At 35.2% G+C, this 23,201-nt stretch overlaps 2 protein-coding genes and 1 pseudogene across 2 annotated transcripts; 1 reads left to right on the forward strand and 2 right to left on the reverse strand.

The window, feature by feature from the left end:
- Positions 1 to 800: 800 nt before the first annotated feature.
- LOC127979670 (four and a half LIM domains protein 3) lies at positions 801 to 15,551 on the reverse strand. The gene is made up of 6 exons (XM_052585263.1): positions 15,423 to 15,551; positions 7,727 to 7,942; positions 5,945 to 6,119; positions 3,493 to 3,662; positions 2,975 to 3,161; positions 801 to 1,521 (listed from the first exon to the last, which is right to left on the reverse strand). Exons 2-6 carry the CDS (start codon positions 7,880 to 7,882, stop codon positions 1,373 to 1,375), a joined length of 837 nt encoding a protein of 278 aa, XP_052441223.1. The 5' UTR covers positions 7,883 to 7,942; positions 15,423 to 15,551; the 3' UTR covers positions 801 to 1,372.
- A 740-nt stretch (positions 15,552 to 16,291) lies between these two features.
- rragcb (Ras-related GTP binding Cb) lies at positions 16,292 to 21,890 on the reverse strand. The gene is made up of 7 exons (XM_052585233.1): positions 21,512 to 21,890; positions 20,502 to 20,705; positions 20,136 to 20,335; positions 19,657 to 19,771; positions 19,380 to 19,522; positions 19,015 to 19,163; positions 16,292 to 18,190 (listed from the first exon to the last, which is right to left on the reverse strand). The coding sequence occupies exons 1-7, from the start codon at positions 21,695 to 21,697 to the stop codon at positions 18,012 to 18,014; spliced, it is 1,176 nt and encodes a 391-aa protein (XP_052441193.1). The 5' UTR covers positions 21,698 to 21,890; the 3' UTR covers positions 16,292 to 18,011.
- A 954-nt stretch (positions 21,891 to 22,844) lies between these two features.
- LOC127978876 (trafficking protein particle complex subunit 9-like) overlaps positions 22,845 to 23,201 on the forward strand; it is a 41,119-nt pseudogene continuing 40,762 nt past the window's right edge.

Raw genomic sequence — 23,201 nt, forward strand, 5'->3', positions numbered from 1 at the left:
TACAGACACTTAATCTGATATTTTGCATCTAAAGCAATGTCACAAAGACATATCCTGGAAAACTTTTATAACAATGATTTTATAACCATCAGCCCATATTTTACACTGGATGTGTGTGGAAAATCTGAGTAGAGTGATTGGTGTGACATTGCTTAAGTATTGACCTGCTTTCTCAGTACTTCACCCAAACTAGGTACAGTCTGTACTTCCTGCTCTTTGTGTTTCAAATCTGGCATCAATCATTTCAGGAAATTACATGTTCCATCATAATGTCTTTGGTGCTGCATGCCCTTGTTTGGGAAAGAAACATTTGTCAGTATTTTGGCATTTGGTAAAAGGGCAAAGAGTGCAGGAAAAATAAATGTTTCACATGAGATTTAAAATCAAGCATAACTAAAAGCAATTATTAGAATTAACTTCACATGGAGGACTTGTCCATTACTGTAAGGAGACAGACAGTTCTTAGCAATGTTATGGTATGATATATGCAGAATTAAATGAACTTTTACATCTTTTTACATCAATTCAGTGTTAAAGTAAGGAGCTCCGTAAATTATGAGGTAAGAAAATATTAAGAATTAATTCCGACAACGCATTAATTAGTTAAATCCTTGCTTTAAGAATGAATTATTCAACCTGACTGAACCTCAAATGATATTTGAAATTTGTCATTTTGTTTCAAATTTTTTTGTGAAAGGGAATAGAGCAGTAGGAGCAGTTTCACAAAAGGCATTCATGTGCAAAAATTCATCAAGCATCTGTAAAAATCATCAAAAATATTATTTTGAAAGGAACATAAATAGGGATTAATATGCAAATATTTAATGTGAGAGTTATTTAAAGCATACATTGGTGCAATAAAATAGTGCACTGTAAAATTCACTGTGTTTAACAAACAACATTTTTTGTCAATATGCATCATTAAATGATTCAATCCTTGAGCGTTGCATCTTGTCGAGCACAGGACTTCCCATATTAACAATCATTTGGGTCAGTGTGTGTATTTTGTTCAAATGCAAATCTTTTTGAGGAATGTTGCTGTTGGAGGAAATTTAAAGGCCTGAAGTTTATGCAAACACATGGGAAACTTCTCAGATGTAAATTCAAAAGGCTAATGACAAAAACAACATCTCAGGAAACTAAGCCTTTGGCGTGTACTCATGCTTGGTTCAAATGATTTGAGTTTCTAATTTAAAGTTTAAAATTCTTCAGCCAGATCAAACATATCCTTCAATATAAGAGATTTTTTTAATCCAGATTTGGGAGAATGCAACAACAAAACATTAATGTACATCATACATTTCATGTTTAAATGATGTCAGATGTTTCATAAATGTATTTATATACACAAAGGTCTGTTATCATCTGTGGGTTATTTGGCATTGCAGCTTTTGCAGATAATCTTTTTTCCATTGGGGAAGAATCCTGCTCCGACCAGAGAGACAGAACATTCAGAGCACTTAAAACATGGCTGATGCCACTGACGCTCCTCAAACGAGATGTACTTCCCTTCTCCAAAACCTGAGGAAAAGATTTAGAGCTGTTATATTTTGTTGAATGGTCTCCACAATCTCTAAAACAACAAGTTTACTCACCCCCCGAGGCATCCTAGGTGTATATGACTTTCTTTTTTCGAAAGAACCCAGTAAGAGTTATATATAAAAAAAAAAAAACTTTAATCTTTAAAGATCTATCATTACAGTCAGCAGGTGTTGCAGTGCTTCAGTCCAAAAGAAGTGTAAAAGAGCACTCTTCCATTAAAAAAAAAGGTGTTTCACAAAGGCCTCCTGTAGTAAATCGATGCATTACTCTAAGAAAAATATCCATATTTCAAACGTAATAATCACTTTAATCAAGCTTTCTCCATCAGATGTACACAGAAGCAACTCCAGGAGCATGATGTATGAAGTCTGTGCTGAGCATGTGCTGGTGAGTCTCGTGAAAACCAATGTTCATTTACAGAATCAAAATAAGCAATGTTTCCTTACTTTAGCAAAGGAAAACCAGGCTCCTCTTAGCTTGTATTGAAATCCTTTGACACTAATTAGATGTTTTTTTGTTTTGATTTCTCCACTTCATTTCCATGAGTGGAACATGTGCAAAGCTGACCTCATACGTAATTCCCCCGGAACTGCTTTGTTTACAACTATGAGCGCAAACTAGATTCAATTGATTATTATGTTTTGAATATGGATGCTTATCTTATAAAAATGCATCGATTTGCTACAGGAGGCCTTTGTTCACCCCCCGGAGCTGTATGAGACACTTTTTTTTTATGGACTGTTTTTTGGACTGAAGCAATGCAACACCTGCTGAATGCAATGAAACAGCTTGAAAGATCAAAGATGATTTTCAATATAACTCTGAATGGATTCGTCTGAAAGAAGAAAGTCATATACACCTAGGATGCCTTGGGGGTGAGTAAAACTCCCAATTTATATATTTTTTTTCTGAAGTCAAATAGCTTTGTTTGACTACTTTTAATTTTTTAGTTCATCGACAGTTTTTTTGTTACTATTGGAGCTTGACAGCCCCAGTCCCCATTCACTTTCATTGTGCAAAACAGCAGTGTGACCATTTTGCATATCATTTCCTTTCGTGTTCTACAGAAAATAGTCTGGTATAAAATAAGGGTAAGTAAATAAAAAATCTCTTTAATGGCAAACAAAACTTTTTCTGAACTTGCTTTGAGGTTAATATGACTTCAAGATATTAAAATGCATAAACAGTCTAGATATCTGACCCCATCTTGACTCATAGTTCACAACCCAGTGGATTTAGACTCTTGAGTTCCCAACAAACAAGCAAAACAATTTCAGACTGATTCAACATTGTGAAGGAATGAATCATCTGCTTTCAAACCCATGACCCTGTTTATGTTACAACTGTCATTTGTTTCTGACAAAGCGTTTCTGTTAGCAGCTGTAGAGACTGGTAATAAACAGCAGTCTTGTTACGAGGAACACACACTGACCTGTGATGGGTTTGTCGCAGCCAGAGCATTTTTGGCCGTACAGGTTGCTGAAGCACTTCACACAATATGGATCTTCACCCTGTGCTGTGAAAGGCTGTCCGGCAAGCTGCACTTTACAAACCGTACACAGGAGACACTCTTTATGCCAGAGCTCGTCTCTATATGTAACACCACCCTGAACCAAGATCTGTAAGAGAGAAGACAGACAAAAACACTTTAATTCGCTGGCATACGATTTATTGATTGGAAATGGAATAAATACCAAAATGACTCCATATAAAAATGTATATTATGATATGTGGAGTTTGGACTCTTAAATATAATGGCTCCAAAAGTGCAGTGATAGAACCATTTTTTGGAAATTTTATTAAATAGTTCTTAAAATAAACTTTTTTTATATTGTGGAGAACATTTTAATGATCTAAAAAACATTTTTCCACTATAACGAACCTTTTAGAGGGTTCTTCATGGAATCATCAGTGCCAATGAAGAACCTTTCTTGTCAGTATTGATCTCACCTGTTTGCAGTGGGCGCAGCGTGGGGCGAATCGTCTCTCGTAACAGGGCGTGCAGTAGTACTCGCCCTTATCTGGGACGAATGACTGGGCCCCGATGGGCTGCTCACAACCACAACAAACAAAGCATTCCTCGTGCCACGCGCAGCCTCCGTACTCCAACCTCTTAGAGCCTAAGAGATCGAAATCATTACATGTAAATCTAAAAACAAACTGTTAAACACATTGTCTACATCGAGAAGACATATTAAGCAAAGCATTTAACTGATATGAGTTCTTCAAACATTTCTTAACATGTATTTTAGTCTTATTCTCCAGTTAAAATATTTTTACATTTCTTGAAACAAGATAAATTTGAGAAAACAAGATGAACAAGAAAAAACTATTTAAAACCAAGTAAAAGAAAACAAACAACCATCTATCTCAATTTAAAAGATACTTTTGCAAAAAAATAAATAATAATAATAATAATATGTAGTTAATTTAGAAAATTACTAAAAGATGATTCATAAATAATTTTTTTTTTATATTTTAACTTTTTAATATTAATGTTCTTGTAATTTTTCAAGTCCAGTGAAGTCATGGTTATCTAAGACAAAAAAAAAAAAAAAAAAAAGATAATGCACCAAACAAAATGAATAGAACTTCATTGAAAAAATATAAAATAAAAGCAAAAACAGAATATTAATTAGAAGTAACACTATAAAAATACTAACATCTAGAATAGACTCAAAAATAATTTTTTTGTTCGTTTTATTTTTTAGAGCTAAACCTCATTCCATAGCTTCCTTGTGTTTTATAGTGTTGCTTAATTGCACAATCAGGGAATGTGCTTCTACCTGTCTGCAATAAATGTCCTCTGAAAAACAGCCTCACCTGTTTATTCACTACACAGGCTTTCCTTAAGAGTATTTACTGTGCTGCGGATGGCCGATCACTTCCGATAAGTAATTTGCAACTGCAAAGCTAAAGGTTACACATGATGTTATGCATGCCACACAACTATGCGTACATCTGGACTGCCCTAGATCTACACAAGCCTCCTGTGTGGGATTTTTGTTTGAGGCGTGCCTAAAATCGTAGGCTGGAAATGGCACAATGGCTTGTACTTCGATTAAAAATGCATGTGGAATCTGGAAATATATAAGCCGCAGATGCAACATACAGGTTTGGTGGGAAAACAGCTCACCTGATCTGTGTTTAATGACTGAGAATGGGCATGAAAATGACCCAGCGGGGGGCTGAGACAGCCGGTCTGTTTTGAATGAACGAGGGAGGAGAGATCTGTCATTTCGAGTTTGTAATTTTATCCGTTTATAACTTTCCCCGTCTCTTACTTCTCTCCAAAAAGCTCCAGAGAGAAGAGGCAGGCGGCGGAGTGTAATTATGGGTAACGTAACACCCGAGTGTTGGCGTCAGGCCTGCAGGCGTGTGCTTGAGGCTTTTCTCTCTCAGCTGAGCGTGTCTGTAATCACACTGTCACATCTCTACTGCCACACCCTGAGGCCCAATCAAAACTCATTAACTCAGTCTCTGCTTTAACAAGCAGAGTGAGAAACACTTCAACTTCATTTCCTATCTATCTATCTATCTATCTATCTATCTATCTATCTATCTATCTATCTATCTATCTATCTATCTATCTATCTATAAAATTGTATAATTTTAAAATGTATTTTATTTCTGTGATGCAAAGCTGAATTTTCAGCATCATTACTTCAGTGTAAAATTATCCTTTAGAAATCATTCTTAATATACTGATTTGATGATCAGGAAACATTTTTATTATCAATGTTGAAAACTATGGAAGGGTATTTTCGCAACAGAATGATAATAATAAAAAAAATTAATTGCTGGATGGTGTTTTTTTTTTAAAATCACAAAATTCTCACTTTTTTGCTTACAATCCCAAGTTCATATTTCACAAATCTTTTTATTTTTTTTATATTTTTTACAGAATTGTTTGTTTATTTCATGCAGTTGCAAGTTTATAGACATTCTTGCAATTCTGAGTTTATATCTCACAAGTTTTTTTTTCTTTGAATTGTTCTCAGAACTCACATTTGCGAGGTCATAGGTTTCCATTCTGAGAAAAAATTCCTAATTGCAAGATGTAAGCATGCCGTCATGGGAAAGAAATTCAGAATTGTGAAATAAAGAGTCATAATTACCTTTTTAAATTTTTTATTCCATGGAACAAACAAGCTTCCATAGAAAACAGGTGAGCTGCTTAATATTTTGGTGGAAACTGTGATTTAGTTTTTTCAGGATTCTTTGATTCAAAATGACACCATTTAATTAAAATAGAAATATTTTGTAACATTACAAATGTCTTTTCTGCCGCTTTTGGTCAGTTTAAATATGTAGTTGCAGAGTAAAACAATCTTACTGACTCTTATCTTTTAAATGCAAGTGTATATAAAACAGCATATGTATGTGTGTTTAGGAACTGTACCTGGCATCACTGTCTTCCCACAGGCCACACATTTAGTTGAAAACTCATTGCAGTAACAGTCGTTACACACCAGGGCGTCTTCCTGACAGGTGAACGGCTCGTCCGCCAGCGAACGGTCGCAGCGCGAGCAGCGGAAACAGTGTTCGTGATAATGCCTGTCCTCATAATACAGCTCCTGAACACAGACAGCACACCAACATATGCATGTCAGTTCAAACATAAATTCCATTTAATCATTAAAAGCATGCAATACTTGGTAATAATTGAATTTAGATTTGCCCTTGTGACTTTCAGGCTACTAGAACCTGTTAGTCCATAGAAATTTGCATTTTACTCCATTGAATCATCATCAAACTGTGGGTCAAAGATCACAGCACAGCTGAACAAAAGGTGAAATGTGTTGACGCAGCTGGTTGTGCAGGAAGTTGAAGAAAAACAGATCTTGCTATTGTCTTGTCATTTCCACTACCATAAAAAGGAACGGTTTGAGACCCTTACGCAATAAAAAGACATGCTTTACTACCATCCATTGATCCAAGCTCTCAAAGATCAGATGGCTATTAATACTGAACACAGAACAGAAGCTTCTCGTGTTTTACACACTCAAGGCCTTCCAGTAAACATGTGACACATCTCACAGTCTCTATCTACACCAGATCTGTTGATGTTGGTGACGGTTTGCTGTTTCTCACAGATGTTGAATCAAAACTGCTTTGGATCAAAATACATCAGACTGTAATGTGATCAGATTCTTTGATACTGGAATTCATCCATTGTATTTACATGGTACGCCATGGTATAATATATTTGAAATATAAAATGGGTTTGACTAATACTGAACTGGATCAGTTCACATAAAAATTAATTAGACCCAAATGTGAATCAAATTGAAAGTGAATCAAATTGAATCACATATTATGATATAGAAAATAGCTACATTTACATGGTACTCCAAATGTACAATAATGTACTGCATCGGATCAAATCAAATAAAACAGAATCAATTTCAAAAGTGATTCAAATCGAAACTGATTCAAATTAGATTTGATCGAATTCAAATTACAACAAAGATAACAGAATATCAGATTCAAAGAGGAATCGAACTGATTCAAACTGGATTACAAGCAAAAAGCAAAACAAATACAACTGAACTAAATCTCATCTAATTATATCAAATTCAAACAAAAATAAAAGCAAGTCAAACTGAGATTCTTTGAGAGTTTTGCAAGCATACCAAAACTCTTTGTGAGACCCAACAGTCCTTCACATGTGATCGATTCACAGCGGTTCAAACTGTGTTAAACCTGTCATATAAGAAATGATGTCCTTTTAGCCAAATGACCCACAAATCATCACGTCTGCAGATGAATGATGAAGGAGGAGGAAGGAAAACACAGAAAAAGAGCGAGCGAGTATTAGTATTTATGTAGTGTGTATTTCTCCCAGTGGATCTATAACTCAGACAGTGAGCGGCGCGCTGTGGCGTCTGCGGCCTGCTCTGTTTTCATTGGCCGTCTGCTTCACTGATCTGTCACGCGTGACCGTGACCAGCTGTGAGGATGCAAATCTATGACGAATGAGTCGCATCACCTGTAAATGGTGTAATGAATTTATTCCTCGGAGTATAAACTCACTTAAGAACAATCATAAAATATATGAACAAAAACACTTAATAATTTAAGTGGACAGAAAGCAAGCATCCGTCCATCCATCTATCTATCATAATGTAACAGTAAAAAAAACTTTTATTATTCTCATAGATGCTGATCCCTGAACACTCACCCGTGAGTTGTGTTCGATGAGCTCTTTGCACTCCTGGCAGGTGTTTGCGTACAGACGGTCGTAACAGGGGACACAGTGGGGCACATTGTCCACAGGGATGTATTTCCTGTCATACAGAGACTCCTTACAGCTGTCACAGTCGAACGGCTCCGACATGACGCTCCGCTCCTCTCTGACTCATACAGCACAGTCAACAGATTGAGATGCACTTTAGTCCTAAAGCAAAACAAGATTTGAAAAAAGTTGTCACTGAGTAATTAACGGTGAGCTGTTCTAAAGAGAGACTTTACACATCAGAAAGAAATGCAGAGCAATTTATATAACCTGCTTTCAAAGATGAATCTGTTTGGATTTGTAATCAGTGGTAAATCTTTCGTAACAATAGGCCTGAAGATTATATGACTGGAGTAAATGTAAATGAAATGGGCCTACTCTGTGTGGGTTCGAGAGAATGAAAGGAAGACGGAGAGCAAGCGAGTTTGCCAAAAGATACACTAGGGATCCGAGTCTAGTCTGCTATCGCTGATTAAAAGGATAAGACAGTCATCAGGATCCAGTGGGGAAACAAGAGGACGTTTTATTTGTGTGCTAAATATGTGATCATAAATGTGTGTGTCCTGGACAGAGCGTGAGAATAAACAGATTCCCACAGTGAAAACTCAACAAATCGCCTCTAATGCCTCTCTACAAACTGAAATGCCATTCACAATCCAATTTAACTTCTGTAATGTGATGCATTTCAGAGCAAAACTGGAAATTCAATGAGAAAATATATAAGTTGGGAAGAAGTCAATGCAAAGGCATGTAGCAACATGCTAAAACATGCATTGATGAACTATTCTGTTTAAGATCACAAGGGATTTTTTAAAAAGTGTTTTTGGATTTAATTAACAAATACACTAGTTAGATTTTAACCCGCAGTCAGTGATTTATTTCTTTTTCTCTCACATATTGAACATTTCAATTCATATGAATGTTTCAAAATGTTAAAATTCATAGTTGTGAAATAAGCAGAATAATGTACATTCATTCGGCCGTTATCACAAGAGAAGCTGCTTTCATTTAATTCCTTTTAACCTTTTATTTTGATTATTTTGGGGGGTCTCAATTTCTAATGAAGAGGGTTGAACACCTAAATGACCCATAAAAAACATACAGTATTAATTCAATATAACAAGTAAACGGCAAACTCCATAAAGTATGTCGTTTTTCTCTGCCTGTATCTCTTGTCCCACTCTTATTCCTGCTTTGCTCTGGCATTCTTTGTGGGAGTCGTTCTGATTGTAGAACATGCGGATCTAATAAGATGTAAAACTCCCCAGGGGTAAGAAAACATCAGAATTTCCTTTTATGAAAGTGATAACACGGTCTCCCCCTCTTTCACATCCTGTTCTCACCCACAAATGAGCGAACGGCCCTGTAAACTGGAAGTAGTTATGAATCACGCTCAAATTCCTTTAAAACCATATTGTTTTTGTCAAGAAATAATGATAGCAGTGCAGTGCAAGACACTGAGTGACTCTTGATATAAACAACAGAACATTTCTTAATGTTTGGACACACGGTCATATTCTTTTCCACATTTTACAATACTAGCTAAGGCAGAAAAACTAAAGCAAAAAATAACAAATGGAAATATGGGAAAACATTTGGCACAATGATAAATATAGAATATTAGAAATACTTCTTTGTCTAGATTCCAGCTCTGCTCACTCTGGACATCAACCAACCAACCACTGAACTCATCATTTGAATAGAAAAAAAAAAAAAAAAAAAAAAAAATGCAAACTTAAAACACACAAACAAACAATAAATAAACAAATAAAATAAAGATTCACAAATCAGTTCTCTGTCTGGTCCAACTCATCCATAAAAAAATAATAAATAATTCTCACAGATACAGAAGGAGGAGAGACTAATTTGTAAGTGTTGCGGAATGTACAGTGTCTGCAGAAAGAAGAAGGGAATGTGGGAATCATTCCAAGTAGCCCAGTTCTCATATCATAGGTGACACTTTCCCACTACATTAACATACCGGAGTCTGTGTGTCTCGCTATATTAGACATGTGTCATATTTTAACAGACAGCGTCTCTCACAAAAGAGTGTCTATGTGTCTGAGCCGAGCCATAGTATTACCTGGTACAATAAAAACCTGGAAAATGTAACAGACCTCTACTTTTCCTTAAATATGATTCATTAAATACGAACCGGTTGCAACCAGTCAAAGAGTGAATAGTAAAAATAAAATAATTAAAATCCGCAGGCTGGTATGCATTAACAAAAAAATCAGATTTGAACTGAATTTCAAACCAAACCACCCATACTAACATTCAATCAACAAAAACGTGTTTTAATCACATTTCAATCTAAGCTCTTTTCTTTTTAACTACCTTATCCACTAAAGATCAAACCTGATTTCATAACTTTCTCCATTACCTAAGCCTGCCATCTAAAGCTGAACCACGGTGAAAAAACTAATCAAATAAATTCCACAGCGTTCCCACGTGATTAAACCTGCCTCCACAAGGTGCAGATTAACGACTTTGCGTAACAGTAATATTTTCCGATCCACATGCACACACTTTATCAACAAGATGATCTTAGATTCATGATGCGGCCCATTCAAAACAGTACAGACTTCCAAAGACCCCTGCAATGGCAAATCCAGGAAAGGCGTCTCTGTACTGGTTCCACCTCATATATTTCCTAAACCGCAGCTCGCCAAAGAAACACGCTGCTAAATGGTCTGTAAAACCGAACATTAGAGCAACAAAAACTTTCTTTGAATGTGGTTTCCACAGGTATTCAGTGTACCGGAGTCCAGCTTATTCAGTGCAGCATGTGTTATGAGAAGAAAATATAATAAATCCTTAATTTTACACAAAATCACTCACACTTATTCAAGCACATAGAACATGTTGTTCAGCAACTGCAAAGGTTTCCAACTAGTGTGTGAAAAATTAACCAGCTGGTAAAGTGTGTGTGTGCGTGTGCGCTCTGGTAGATATTTGTTTCCTGAGGTCTATCTGCAAAATAAGTTATTGCTATTGAACACCTGCGGGCCAAATGTCAATGGTATTAAAGCTTTGTTTCATTTCATTTTGAAGTCATTCTAAACGAATCCATCCACACATTAAATGTGTTGTTTGTGGCTTTTAAATTTAGCCCAGATTTAGAGTATACCACAAAATTGCTTAATATCCACTTGCGTGTAAACTTGTAGTTAAACTTAGCATTCCCCATATTTCTGACAGATGTTCAGTCTGTCAGTTTGTAGGTTTGGGAATAAAATGAGTGCTTCTCTGAACAGCAGGGAAAGTGAGAATGGCAAAACTAAGAATTCTATGTAATTAAGCAAACTATAACGATTATTATTTTTTTATTTCTTAATAAAATATGTAAAAATACCACAGTTTTAGAGTTAGTATAGCTATTGATTCCTGTATTTCTGACAATTTTCATGGCTGAAAACTTTTGAGAAAGATTTGGAATGAATAACATAAAAATGAGACAAGCAAAACAAAGAATTCTGGGAAATGAAGCACACTGTAATTAAAGCAAAACTTGCGCAGGATAAAGTGTAAATTCCAGTCTCGAGAGCCAACTTCTACTTTTTAGCAGTTCTGCATACTGTTTAATTTCACTTTAAATTGTTTTCAGGCACCCAATATGCTTTTGTCATGTAAATGAAAGGCCGAATGCATAATTTCCCCCCTTTTTAGTTGAAAGGTTGCTTGTTTTTCAGTTGTTGGTCACTTTGGATTAATGTGAATGTCTTCTGAATACATTTAAATGAAAAACAAAGAGTTTCTATCTAAAATTATTAAAAACTGTTTAATAATATAAAAATATTATATATTATTAAAATATAATTATAAAAATAAATGAATAATACAATTAATTAATTAATTAATTAATTTATAAACTTAAAAAATATTAATTTATATGAACCTAAATATGAATTACAAATGTTGTCTTGGCAACTAGCCGAAACCTAAACGTAGAAGTATTACAAATGAAACAAAACTAAAAGAAAAATGAAATAGCTAAAAGAAAAAAAAAAAAAAATCTATAAGACTAAAATTACAAAACCACAAAAAACTAAAACGTTGACTAAAATTAAAATAATTAAAATTGAAAATAAAAAAATTAAAGCAAATGTAAAACATTAATAAATACTTTAATAATATTTAAACAATACAAAAATGACAGTGTATATTAGCCAGAACACTGCAGGAAATGCAAAACAGTGTTCCCAGTCAAAAATGACCAGCCTCTTAAATTGCTCTTAAATCATAAATCTCTCATTATTGTACATTATCACCAAATGAATTCAGTCTTTGGTGCATAAGGTCAGATCAATGAGACCTCCGAACAATCTGCACTAACCGAAAGAGAAGAAGAAAGTAGCAATTTTAGGCTGAAAAAAAATACAAAATCTGTTGTTACACCCTGTGTGAGCAAAGTCAGTAAGTTTTAGTCCAAAACAATACCATGAGCCAGCATTTTCAGGAAAATTAAAATCCTCTGTGAATGAAAAAAAAAACAAAAACAAAAAAAACAGAACACATCATGAAGTTTAAATCAATTTAAGTTAATATATTTAATAAAAATATTTAAGTAGACAAATTCAACAACAACAACAAAAAAAGTCATATAAATAGTTGCCTTGATTTTCTAAAAGCTGTCTGGAAAAACTAATTTGTTATAACAGAGTGTGTGTGTCTGTGAGTCTAGTGCTCTTCACTGGCATGTCTCCAGCTATTGTCTCCGTGCCCTGCACCACCCTGTGGGAATGCCACTGTGGTCAGGGCCATGGTCGGGAAGAATCTGGTGGTTTCAAAAAGGGCAAACAAAGGCATTTTTCTGCCTAAAAATGGCACATTCCACTCTCCAGGCAGAGAAAACCCAGATGGGAGTTCTTAGAAGACCAACATTTCTCCCAGTTACTCATGGAGAAAGACAAGCCAGTTTTTGGGTCAACCGAAAACATTATGTGGTCACAGCCCCCCACCTCCATTTACACCCATCCTTGCAGGATAAGAGTGGAAACTATTCCTTTTGGTGCCAAACTCACTGCACGCCTGGAAGTCACTGGTGACATCATACACTTAGATGGCGGAAAAACCGAGGCGTGCGAGTGCGCACACCGCAGTTGGCTTGCGGATACAGAATGAATGCCGATGTTAACCTTAATTACTCTTTTACAAGGCATATTTACCCTGCTCCATAAACAAGCATCATGTTTACCTTACTGGCGCCTTCACCATAATGCCATGTTCCATCCATGTCTGCCATTACAATGAAACCAAATAAGGCGGTTCTTTAAAAAGGCGGCAAAGTTAGTGTTGCAGGATGTAGCAGTACAAAAATAAGCTCAAATACAAATTCTATGCAAATGTTGTTTGCAAGCATGTGGTCCCATCGTAATACTTAATGAGTTACTGTGGTGGTGATGACCTACTCTGCACTCCTAACCTTCAAATGACTGTGCCATTAAAAAATAATTCCCCCTTGTATATCAAAGTATTCCCAATGGAAGACTTTTATGCATATTTGATTATGCACCCAATAAGAAAATATAGAAAGTTATAAGAATTTTAAAAAGTGTGGTTTTAGGCTTAATTCTTAAAATATGTTTATGTCTGTTAAATTAAATATCACCTTAAAATAATTTAATTATTTAACAATTTAAACAATTAAACAATTTTGGTTTCCATTGACATCCATTATATTTTTGTTCATATAAGTCAGTGGGAACCAAAACTGTTTGGTTACCAACATTCTTCAAAATATCTTCTTCCAAGACTGGGTTTTTACTGCAGAACATAAAAGAAGATATTCTGAAGAAAGCTGGTAACCATACAGTTTTGGTTCCCATTGGCTTACATTGTATTTTGGTCCATATAATGGAAGTCATTTGGGAACCAAAGGTGTTTGGTTTCCAGAATTCTTCAAAATACCTTTTTTGTGTATGTTCTGCTGTAGAAAGTAAGTCTTAGAAGAAGATATTTTGAAGAATTTTGGATGACCAAACACTGACTTTCAATTGGACAAATAATTACAATGGAAGTCAATGGGAATCCAAACTGTTTGGTTACCAGTATTCTTCCAAATATCTTCCATTACGTTTTGCAGAAGAAAGTTAAATGGTACAGGTTTGGAATGATATGGGGGTGAGTAAATGATATGAGAATTTTCATTTTGGGTGGACTATGCATTCAAATAACCTAAAAACAGAAAGATTAGGTTTGTTGTAGTTTATACTTTGAGACTAATAAATCAGTTCCTGGATAGTTCTTGTAGCATTCATCTGCAAGACAGCGCAACTTATTTATTAACACCCAGAGGAGAGACAGCAAAATAATTTCCAGAAGGTTTTAAACATCATTAATCAAGGCAGATCCAGTGGTTTAAGTTACGGTAAGGTCTATAAATCCTGCTCGTAGTGGAAAGTGCTCTTCATCATTTCGACAACTGTGGCTCCATGAATCTTACTCAGAAACAGTGAGTGTCCACAAAACTGCAAGCCCTTAAATGTATGTGCACCAGCAATGAGCACCACAATTCCCTTCAGGTCAACTACAGTTTCAGAGCAGTCACTATTTTGGTGGATTAATTCTCAAAGACCAATGTTTTCAAACACTAAAGCTGATTAAGTGATCTGATCCTCACTCTTAGTTCTTTAAGAGAAGATCATGGTCCGCAGTGGTGCAAAACAAGTTATATTTACATAGAAGTATTCATTTAAGACATGTTACTTGTAAAAAGGTACTGTGGCAGTACATTGATGATCAGAGTAAGCCTAGTGGACTTTTTTTCTTTTTCTTTTTTTCACATTGTTTTAAAGCAACTTTATCATTTCTAATTGTCCACATTTAGCAGTGTAGAGCTGGTTGATTTAGGATAAAATGTACACTGTACTTTAATTTGGTAATCATTTAATAAGGTGTATTTAAATATGACTGGTATCACCACAGTGCTGTTTGTAAGTACTGGAGAGGAAATCTGGGAATGAGAAAAGACTCTAGGGACATAGAAGTGTGGACAAACTCCATCTTAATACTGGTGAAAATTGAGAGAGATATGGTGTGTGTGTGTGTGTGTGTGTCTGTGAGAACTGCCTGTATTCCTGATAAAAATAACTCCCTTTTCATGCTGCCTTTGTCGCCGAGCCCCTGGGGTGCCATACATGCACAACACACACACACACAGTCCAGTAAAACTGTCATTGTTTTATAGAGAATGTAAACTGTACTACTTTGAGCTTATTACAAAGTAATTACTGTAGTGGAAATGAACAGCGTGAAATCAGTGGTTTTAACAAGCTTTTCAAACCAGAGGTTATATATATATAGAAATTAACGCCTAGTGAAAAACTTCAGTTGTAGTGAAAACATACATTTTAGTAAAAAAAAAAAAAAATTCACAAAAAATTAAAATATACAAAATGAAAAAAAGTACTTAAATGATTGAGAAATAAAATTACCATTTAAATAAATACATTGACCTCGATCATCAGTAAATACATCAAATACACCAAACACATCTCAGGCTTTCCTCTGAAACTAATACATCAGGAAACGACAACAAGAGTTCCCTATAGAAGTTATTAGAAGACATGTTATTATTTAGCTTGTAAAAGTGAAGAATTCTGCTCTTTTTCTATACTACAGTAAGTAGTTGAGGTCCTACCGTGGTGTTGAAGAGTCCAGCTGATCTGGCCCTGTGCACAGTGTGTAAAGTCTGTCTGTGGTGTTACTGCAGTTTTTCCCATGAAGCACGTCACACGGAGCTGATCCTCCCACTGAGCGAGACATTTGCACTCGCAGCCCGCCCACATCTGACACACCAAACATCCAGACCTTCAGCTGCTCTGAGCCGATTCCTCAGCCAATGTCCAACATGTGAATTTAATGGAAAAACCCCCACACAGTCTTAAAGCAACACTTAGACAGATAGATACAACATTTGACAGGATTCCTGCAGGTTTCATCAAGGTAAATTTAAGACCAGGTAAAGATATCTTAGGAATAAATTGAATGGAAAAATATGTTAATATGATATCTAATTGTAAATGTCTTGTGTTAATAATAATTCATAGTATGCACAGATCCCCATTACTTTAACTTAAAAGCCTTTATCTAAGAATAGGCGTATTGGGGGAAAAAAATAATAAAAGACTTGACTTTTTTTTTTTTGCAGTGCATGAAAAATGTTATGCCATAACTTTATGAAATTAAGATTATTTTTGCTCTGATTTAAGACATTTAAGGCCCAAAAGTCACCTGCACCCTCATATGGTTTAACAAATGTTGATTTTTAACATATTATACATTTATTTGAAAAAAAAAAAAGTTATAAAAAACACAATTCTAGCTCTAAATTCTGATTAGATCATCTATATACTGTCCTTTTTCTTTAAAATTATATTTAGTTTAGTTCCACCTGCTTGCGTGCTTCATTTTGCTGAAGCACACAATCTTTATACTGACAAACAGCTACATCTAGAGGTGAAACAAGAGCCACACACACACACACACACACAGCAAAGAGACAAGGGCTCGAATGAATATAGCTTTAATTTATCAGCGTGCTCTGAGACAAAATATACCATAAGTAAACAATTCTTATTTTCTTGATATCTTACAAGTAATAATCTTTATAGTTGAATCACAAAAATTAATATCTTATTCGTTTACACTTTATTAGAAAAAAGAAACACACACACACACACACACAACAATCATCAACAATTATCAGTGATTCTCTTGTTCACACACACTTATACAGACACACACTAGCCCTCATTATATCCATTCAAGAAAGGGGAATTTTTGCGAATGAATAAAATAATGAATCATGTAATAAAAAAAGGAAAGAGGGTTATTTTGGACCCTGGGACTTCACATATGAAAACGTAATACTTGTTCAACAATCTCGAGTGTCGTGTTCTCAGCATATCAGGATTTTTCAAGAAGCATTTTATGGCAAAATACACGCTTACTGTTAGACTGGGTTGATGCTTATTCCCAGATCCATTTCAACGAATATGAAAACGAGGGATAATTCGGCAGAAAATAAAACATTCCAGAAGGGAAAAAATAGTCTCCTTATATGATTCTTCTCACTGTAAGGCTGTCCACAGAGACATGATGAAGTTCACAAATGTCTTTAGCATTTTCTCCCTTTATGTTTCCCTTTTTTAGGTCAGGAGTAAATAACAGCAGCAGCCAACACTATCACAGCACAGGCCAACATTAACAGCTGGAATCTTAAAGATGCTTTGGCCAGGGAATTTTACAACAGAAGGGAGTGAAGATCTGTTTCATGGGTGAACCTAACACGTCCAGGTCATATTTCACCCCAAAATCAAAAGAAAGAAATAGGAAATATATTTCTTAAAGAAAATTAAGGCTATTTTTGATTTAAAATGTTACATTGTGAAAATATATATATTATATATACACACACACCCCACCCAAATTCTTATTACTGTAATGTGTAAAAAAAAAAAACATATATATATAAATATATATATAATTTTGATTGGTAAAGTATAAACATTTATACTGATTTAAATAATAGTTTTTTATTTTTTTTACTGTAATACAATTAAAATAATGCTTTAAAGTAATGACAGTCTAGAAAATTTGTGAATAATGTGAATTACAAAAAAAATTTAATTAAATAAAAGTAACATTTTCTTACCTATTATAGCAATAAGAATTTGGGTAAAATGTTTATTATCACAATGTAAACATATTTAAAGCTCCTAAAAATAGGCATACTTGAACCTTTTTCATTTTTCCATTTTGATTAGTTTGTGAAATGTTTATTGAAAGTTTTTATTTTTCTTGTCTACAATTTACCCTCAAAACTTCTGAAAGGTGGAATGTGTCTCAAACATTAGTGAGCACCCTACCTAGACAGCACTTTTGGCCACCATAAACGCATAATGAGTTTTGAGACTGTATTTACTATTTAATCATTTTACTGTGCCTCATTCTGTTGGCTAAAGTTTTCCCATTTCCCCCATTTTAACAGCTGATGCTGCAGTGGCACACAATCTCTCTCTCTCTCTCAGACACACACACACACATCAAAATATCATAAAAAAGCAGCAATGTAGTCTGTCCTGTATGAGTGTCCTGTTGTGTCTCTCAGGTCCAGGAACAGCAGTTTTAAGTAGAGAAACGCTCCAGTAATCTCACATGTACATTAGCGCACGTTCAGCACACTAGTGTGAAGGCCCTGTGTTCTTAGAGGTCCGTGTGTCCTGGGTTAAACCATGCTCCTGGGTGTACCGTTCAGTGCTGCAGATTTGAGTCGGGCCAGGCCATTACCGCTGCTGCTGGGGGGGCTGGACTGCACCGCCGCTCCTGTCCTCTGGGTGGAGCTGCTCACCTCAAATACCTCGTGGATGGCCTTTCGAAAGCAGTGGAAGTTGTAGTCTATCAAACCTGTGGAATATAGTGATATGAGCCATCTGCGAAATTGCAAACGAGACATCTTTAAGTTAGAAACACTGCGGTGCATTTATCATTTTATTGGTTAGAGCAGTCTGAAATATCGCTCAGAATTGCAACTGCGAGTTTCAAAGTTATAATTGTGTGATATAAACTTAAAATTCAGACTTTTTTCGCAATTGCGAGTTATAAAGTCAGAATTGTGAGATATAAACCCCCCACCCACCTCAAAATTGGACTTTAACTAGCAATTGTGCTTATAATCACGCAATTCTGACTTTATAACTCTCAACTGCGAGTTTATATCTCACAGTTCAGAGAGAAAAAAACCTCTGAATTGCTAGTTATCATCTCACAATTGTAACATTATATCTCACAATTCTGACTTAATAATATATATAGCGTGAGACCATCGAATGGAACAACCAAAATTTTCGGAACATGGATTATGATACTTTTAATAACATCTGAGAGCTCTCTGACCCTCTGTAGACAGCAATGCAACAGCAATGTTCCCGGGTCCGGAAACGTAGCAAGGACACCGGTAAAATAGTCCATATGACATCAGTAGTTCAACCATGAACGTAAACAACCCATAAACAAATAACCCTTTAATTATGGCATCTGTGGTTCAGTGAAGAACTTAAAAATCCATGGAACGTTTCCATTACACAAAAGTTTCTTCATAGATTTTTGAAATCAGGGGTTCTTTGGAGGGTTTCTTTGGAGAGCCAAAAATGGTTCTATGTGGTACCTTCACACGAGTCAACAAAATCTGCTGATATTCTATAGCGAATGATCATGCCAAACGTCTGTACCTTTTCTCTCAAAGCTCTCTTCTCTCAGGATGCAGACCAGAGCCAGGAACTTGGTGACCTCCTTCAAGTAAAGCACTGTGGTGTTGTTCAGCTTTATGATGGCCAGAGACTCTTTATCATACGCGTTACCGTTGCTGTCGTCTTTTAGCCTAAAAACATACAATAAATGAGTTAAAAATTGCTAGAATCATTTTTTTTTCTTTTAAAACTAGTATACATTACTGTTCAAATGTTTGGGGCCGATAAGAATTTTTAAAGAAAGTAACACTTTTATTGAGCAAAGACAAATTAAACTGGTTAAACTTCCCAACCCCAAACTTCTGAATGGCAGTGAATTTATAGAGCACTGCATCCCAGTTTCTCACCCGTAAATACACGAGACGTCAATGACGACATCGATCATATCACAGCAGAGCTCGTATGACTGCATGTCCACCGGAGAGCTGTCCGTGGCGATGTAGATCTTACTGACCACATCGAACAGGAACGCTTTCTCAATCCCCGAATTCTAAAAAGGGAACGATATATTGACAAATATGCACTGTGCATATTTTTACCTCGGTTTGCAATTTAGAATTGGAAAGATACATTCTTTTATTTAAAGAGGAAACTGAAGAGGAGGATATGCAGCTGTGTACATACAGAAATGAATATGTTGAGGAGGTTTTCCAGAGTGGGCAGCTGAGGGATGAGCTTCTGGACCACCTTACTGAAGGCCTCAAATATGGAGTGATCATAGATGCTGGTGAGATAGAAACTGAAAACATATAAAGAGAAATATTGCTCACATAATTCATACATTAAATATTATGGCTTATTATCATCCAGTAATGCCAGAAAATGATCTCCAACGATGGAGGAATTCAAGCAATTTGCTTAATATTTAAAACAGGAAACATTATATGCAAGTAATCGAATTTCAAAAACAACTTAACCACATTGAAGTTTTATAATATGACATTTTTATCATTCTCAAACACATTACATGCTGGAACTTGCCGGAATATCATTGTAGCCCTGCTGAAAGCAAAACATAATCTTACCAAACGCTCTCTATCTGTTATTAGACAGTAGATTCGTGGCAAATTTATCTGGCTTTAGGATCAGTAGTATTGACTAACCTGAGGTGAAGCTTTTCCAGACTGGCGTCAGCTAGATCATCATTAGCCCTCTGATGAATATCTCTCTGCGTCTCTATCTTATGATCGTCTGATAAACCGTCCACCTTGTGTATAAACACCTCGAAATTGATCTCTGGGTTCACCCTGAATGCCCTCGACACCGTCAGATGTAGCCGGCCTAATGCTTCTACATAGTCATCCTACAGAGAGAGAGAGACATCCAAACACAATGGTAAGAGTGCTGCAAAGTCTCTGCCAGGCACGGAGCCAATTCCCATACCGTAAAAGCAAAAATGAAAGTATGCATTTTAAACATCAAGCACTCTCAATCACAATCACTCTTATATTTCACTTGCATCAGCTCACCTGAGCATCGATGACGAAAATCAACGCACCGGTGCCCCTGAAAATCATCTCGTAATCGAAAGTAGGGTCGAAAAAGTCCACCTGCCCCGGAAAGTCCCATATGTGAAAGTTTACGAAGGAACTGGCCGAGATATCATCCTTGTAGATCTTGTTGGTGCTCTCTAGGAAGAGCGTCTCGTTTGGGGACATCTTATGAAACACCACCTGAGATCCACAACATTAATTAAACCAGAGGTGTATATGCAATGTAACTGATTCATTCCTTATCCAAAAAATAAACACAAGGCTAGTTACATCTTAAAGACAACAATATTACTTCGTCCGCAAGTATCCAACAGAAAATGAGTTCTAGAGGATAATGATCCCCACGCAACCCCCTCAATTCAAACCCTGGTGTTGCTTAATAACAGGAAATGTTCTTTTGCAGTTATAGTATGCATTTCACTTGGTTATGTTAGCAGAATCAGTAGATGTTCCATTTTGATAAAATATGAAGAAAATTATTTTTTCTTTTATGCAATAACATGCATACACTGATGAAACACGCACAAAATGATCACTATTTGCTGATCACTGTTTGCTAATTTTTTTATTTTTTATTTATTCAATAGGAATTTAACTTTATGTTGACTTGGTAACAGTGTGGTAACATTACGTCTAAATATACCATGGTAATGTTACTGAAATTCATATACAATTATATTTTCCATGATATAATTCCAATAATACCATGCCATTACCCGTCCAGTTTATTGGTACAATGGCACGGTGGTAATATAATGTGTTTGATCATGTACCATAGTATTTTTGGAAGAATCACGGTATAACTTACGTAAAAACAACACACTACCATCCCATTACAGTATGTTATTGCAAGAAACGGTGCACCTATGTACTTCATAGAACAGCGTGATATTACATCGGTAGTGTCCAAATCCAAGGCTTTAACGTTACCATTGGTACTTTAATTGTTAATGCAGTAACGTTACTGTGTCCCAGTGGGATCTGACCTTCTGGATGGAGGATTTCCCACTGCGCCTCAGTCCCATCAGCAGGATCCTGGGTTTATTGTCTGCAGACGGAGAGTTTTCCAGGTTTTCTTGCATCATATCCATGTTTTCCACGCCGTAGCCGAAATCTTTCGGGAAAGAGTCCACCAGGCTTCCGGCTAGCTGCTCCTCGTACTCGATCGACATTATGACCCCGTTTTTAAAGCTTTGAATCCCTCTGATCTGTCTGTGTGGACTCTGTAGGCTCTGTCTGAGTGATTGAGGTGGGATCGGTGTGGATTACAGGTTTAGCATGAATATAGATACGGAGGTTTCATAGTGGGAAACGGTTAGCTTTCTGCACGAACACAAACAAACGGGAAGCTGATCATATGACAGGCGCAGAGGAGGACGCCTGCAGGCGAGCGGAGAGGTCTGCGGTGTGAGGGAAGCCTCTGAGTGGAGCGGGCTCTGAGATGATCAACTTCTCGCTTACAGTCTGGAAACATTTTCTGGATATATTATATGTATAAAAGAAGATGAAATATTCTATTTAACTTTTTGTATTTTTTTTTATTTAATCCCGCCAATTATTCTTTTACAATAAAATATACCTTTGTTAATTTAATTTACAAACCGAAAACGTAAAAATAAAATTAGTATAAATTTATATACAATATAATATAATATATTTAATTACATAAAAAAATTTAAATTCATAAAAATATTTATATTTTTATTATATTATTTTAATATACTAGAATTAGAAAATGAATTATGCGGTAGAAATGTTTTCTTTTTGTTGCAAACATTAAACATACAATTAAATTATTATATTATATTATATTATATTAATATTAAGTGTTGTCACGATTAATCGCGTCCAAAATAAAAGTATTTGTTTACATATTATGTGTTTATTGTGTATATTTATTGTTTATATAAGTACATGTATATATTTAAGAAAAATTTATATATATTATATACATTTAAATATAATATCAAATATAAGAATATGACTGTATAAATGTATATAAATGTAAATATTTTCAAAATATATACCATATGTGTGTATTTATATAAGCACATAATACATATACACAATACACATACATATATTATGTAAACAAATAATTAATCGTGATGAATCATTTGACAGCACTTATATTATATTATATTATATTATATTATATTATATTATATTATATTATATTATATTATATTATATTATATTATATTATATTATATTATATTATATTATATTATATTATTACACAGTGTATGTCGGAGCTCATCCAACAGGGGGCGCTTATAAACACATGAATGAGTCACACGCTTCTTTCTCATTGAAAGACTGTAGCAGAAGCAGCAGCATCAGTGTAGCCAGGAAGAGCGTCTGTAAGTGTGAAAACAACCTTTTGCGCACACATATTTTAAAAGCATATGATTTTTCTGTCAGTGTTATGTTGGAATAAATGTTACACTTTCTGTGTTGTGAGTTTCATAACGTGTGTTAATACGCTGTTGACACGTTGATATCAGCTGATAAATGTGGAGATGTTTCATTCAAACACACGTTTGAAATCCGACCAGAATGAACTCAGATGTTATACAAATATGTCATTTTGAATGAACAAGCAATGACGATTGTTTCATGAAAAATGATTCATTTAATAAGGAGCACCTTTAAGATTTTGTTTAAGGCTGTAAC

This window comes from Carassius gibelio, chromosome B19 (assembly GCF_023724105.1).
Source record: "Carassius gibelio isolate Cgi1373 ecotype wild population from Czech Republic chromosome B19, carGib1.2-hapl.c, whole genome shotgun sequence".
Classification (NCBI taxonomy): Eukaryota; Metazoa; Chordata; class Actinopteri; order Cypriniformes; family Cyprinidae; genus Carassius; species Carassius gibelio.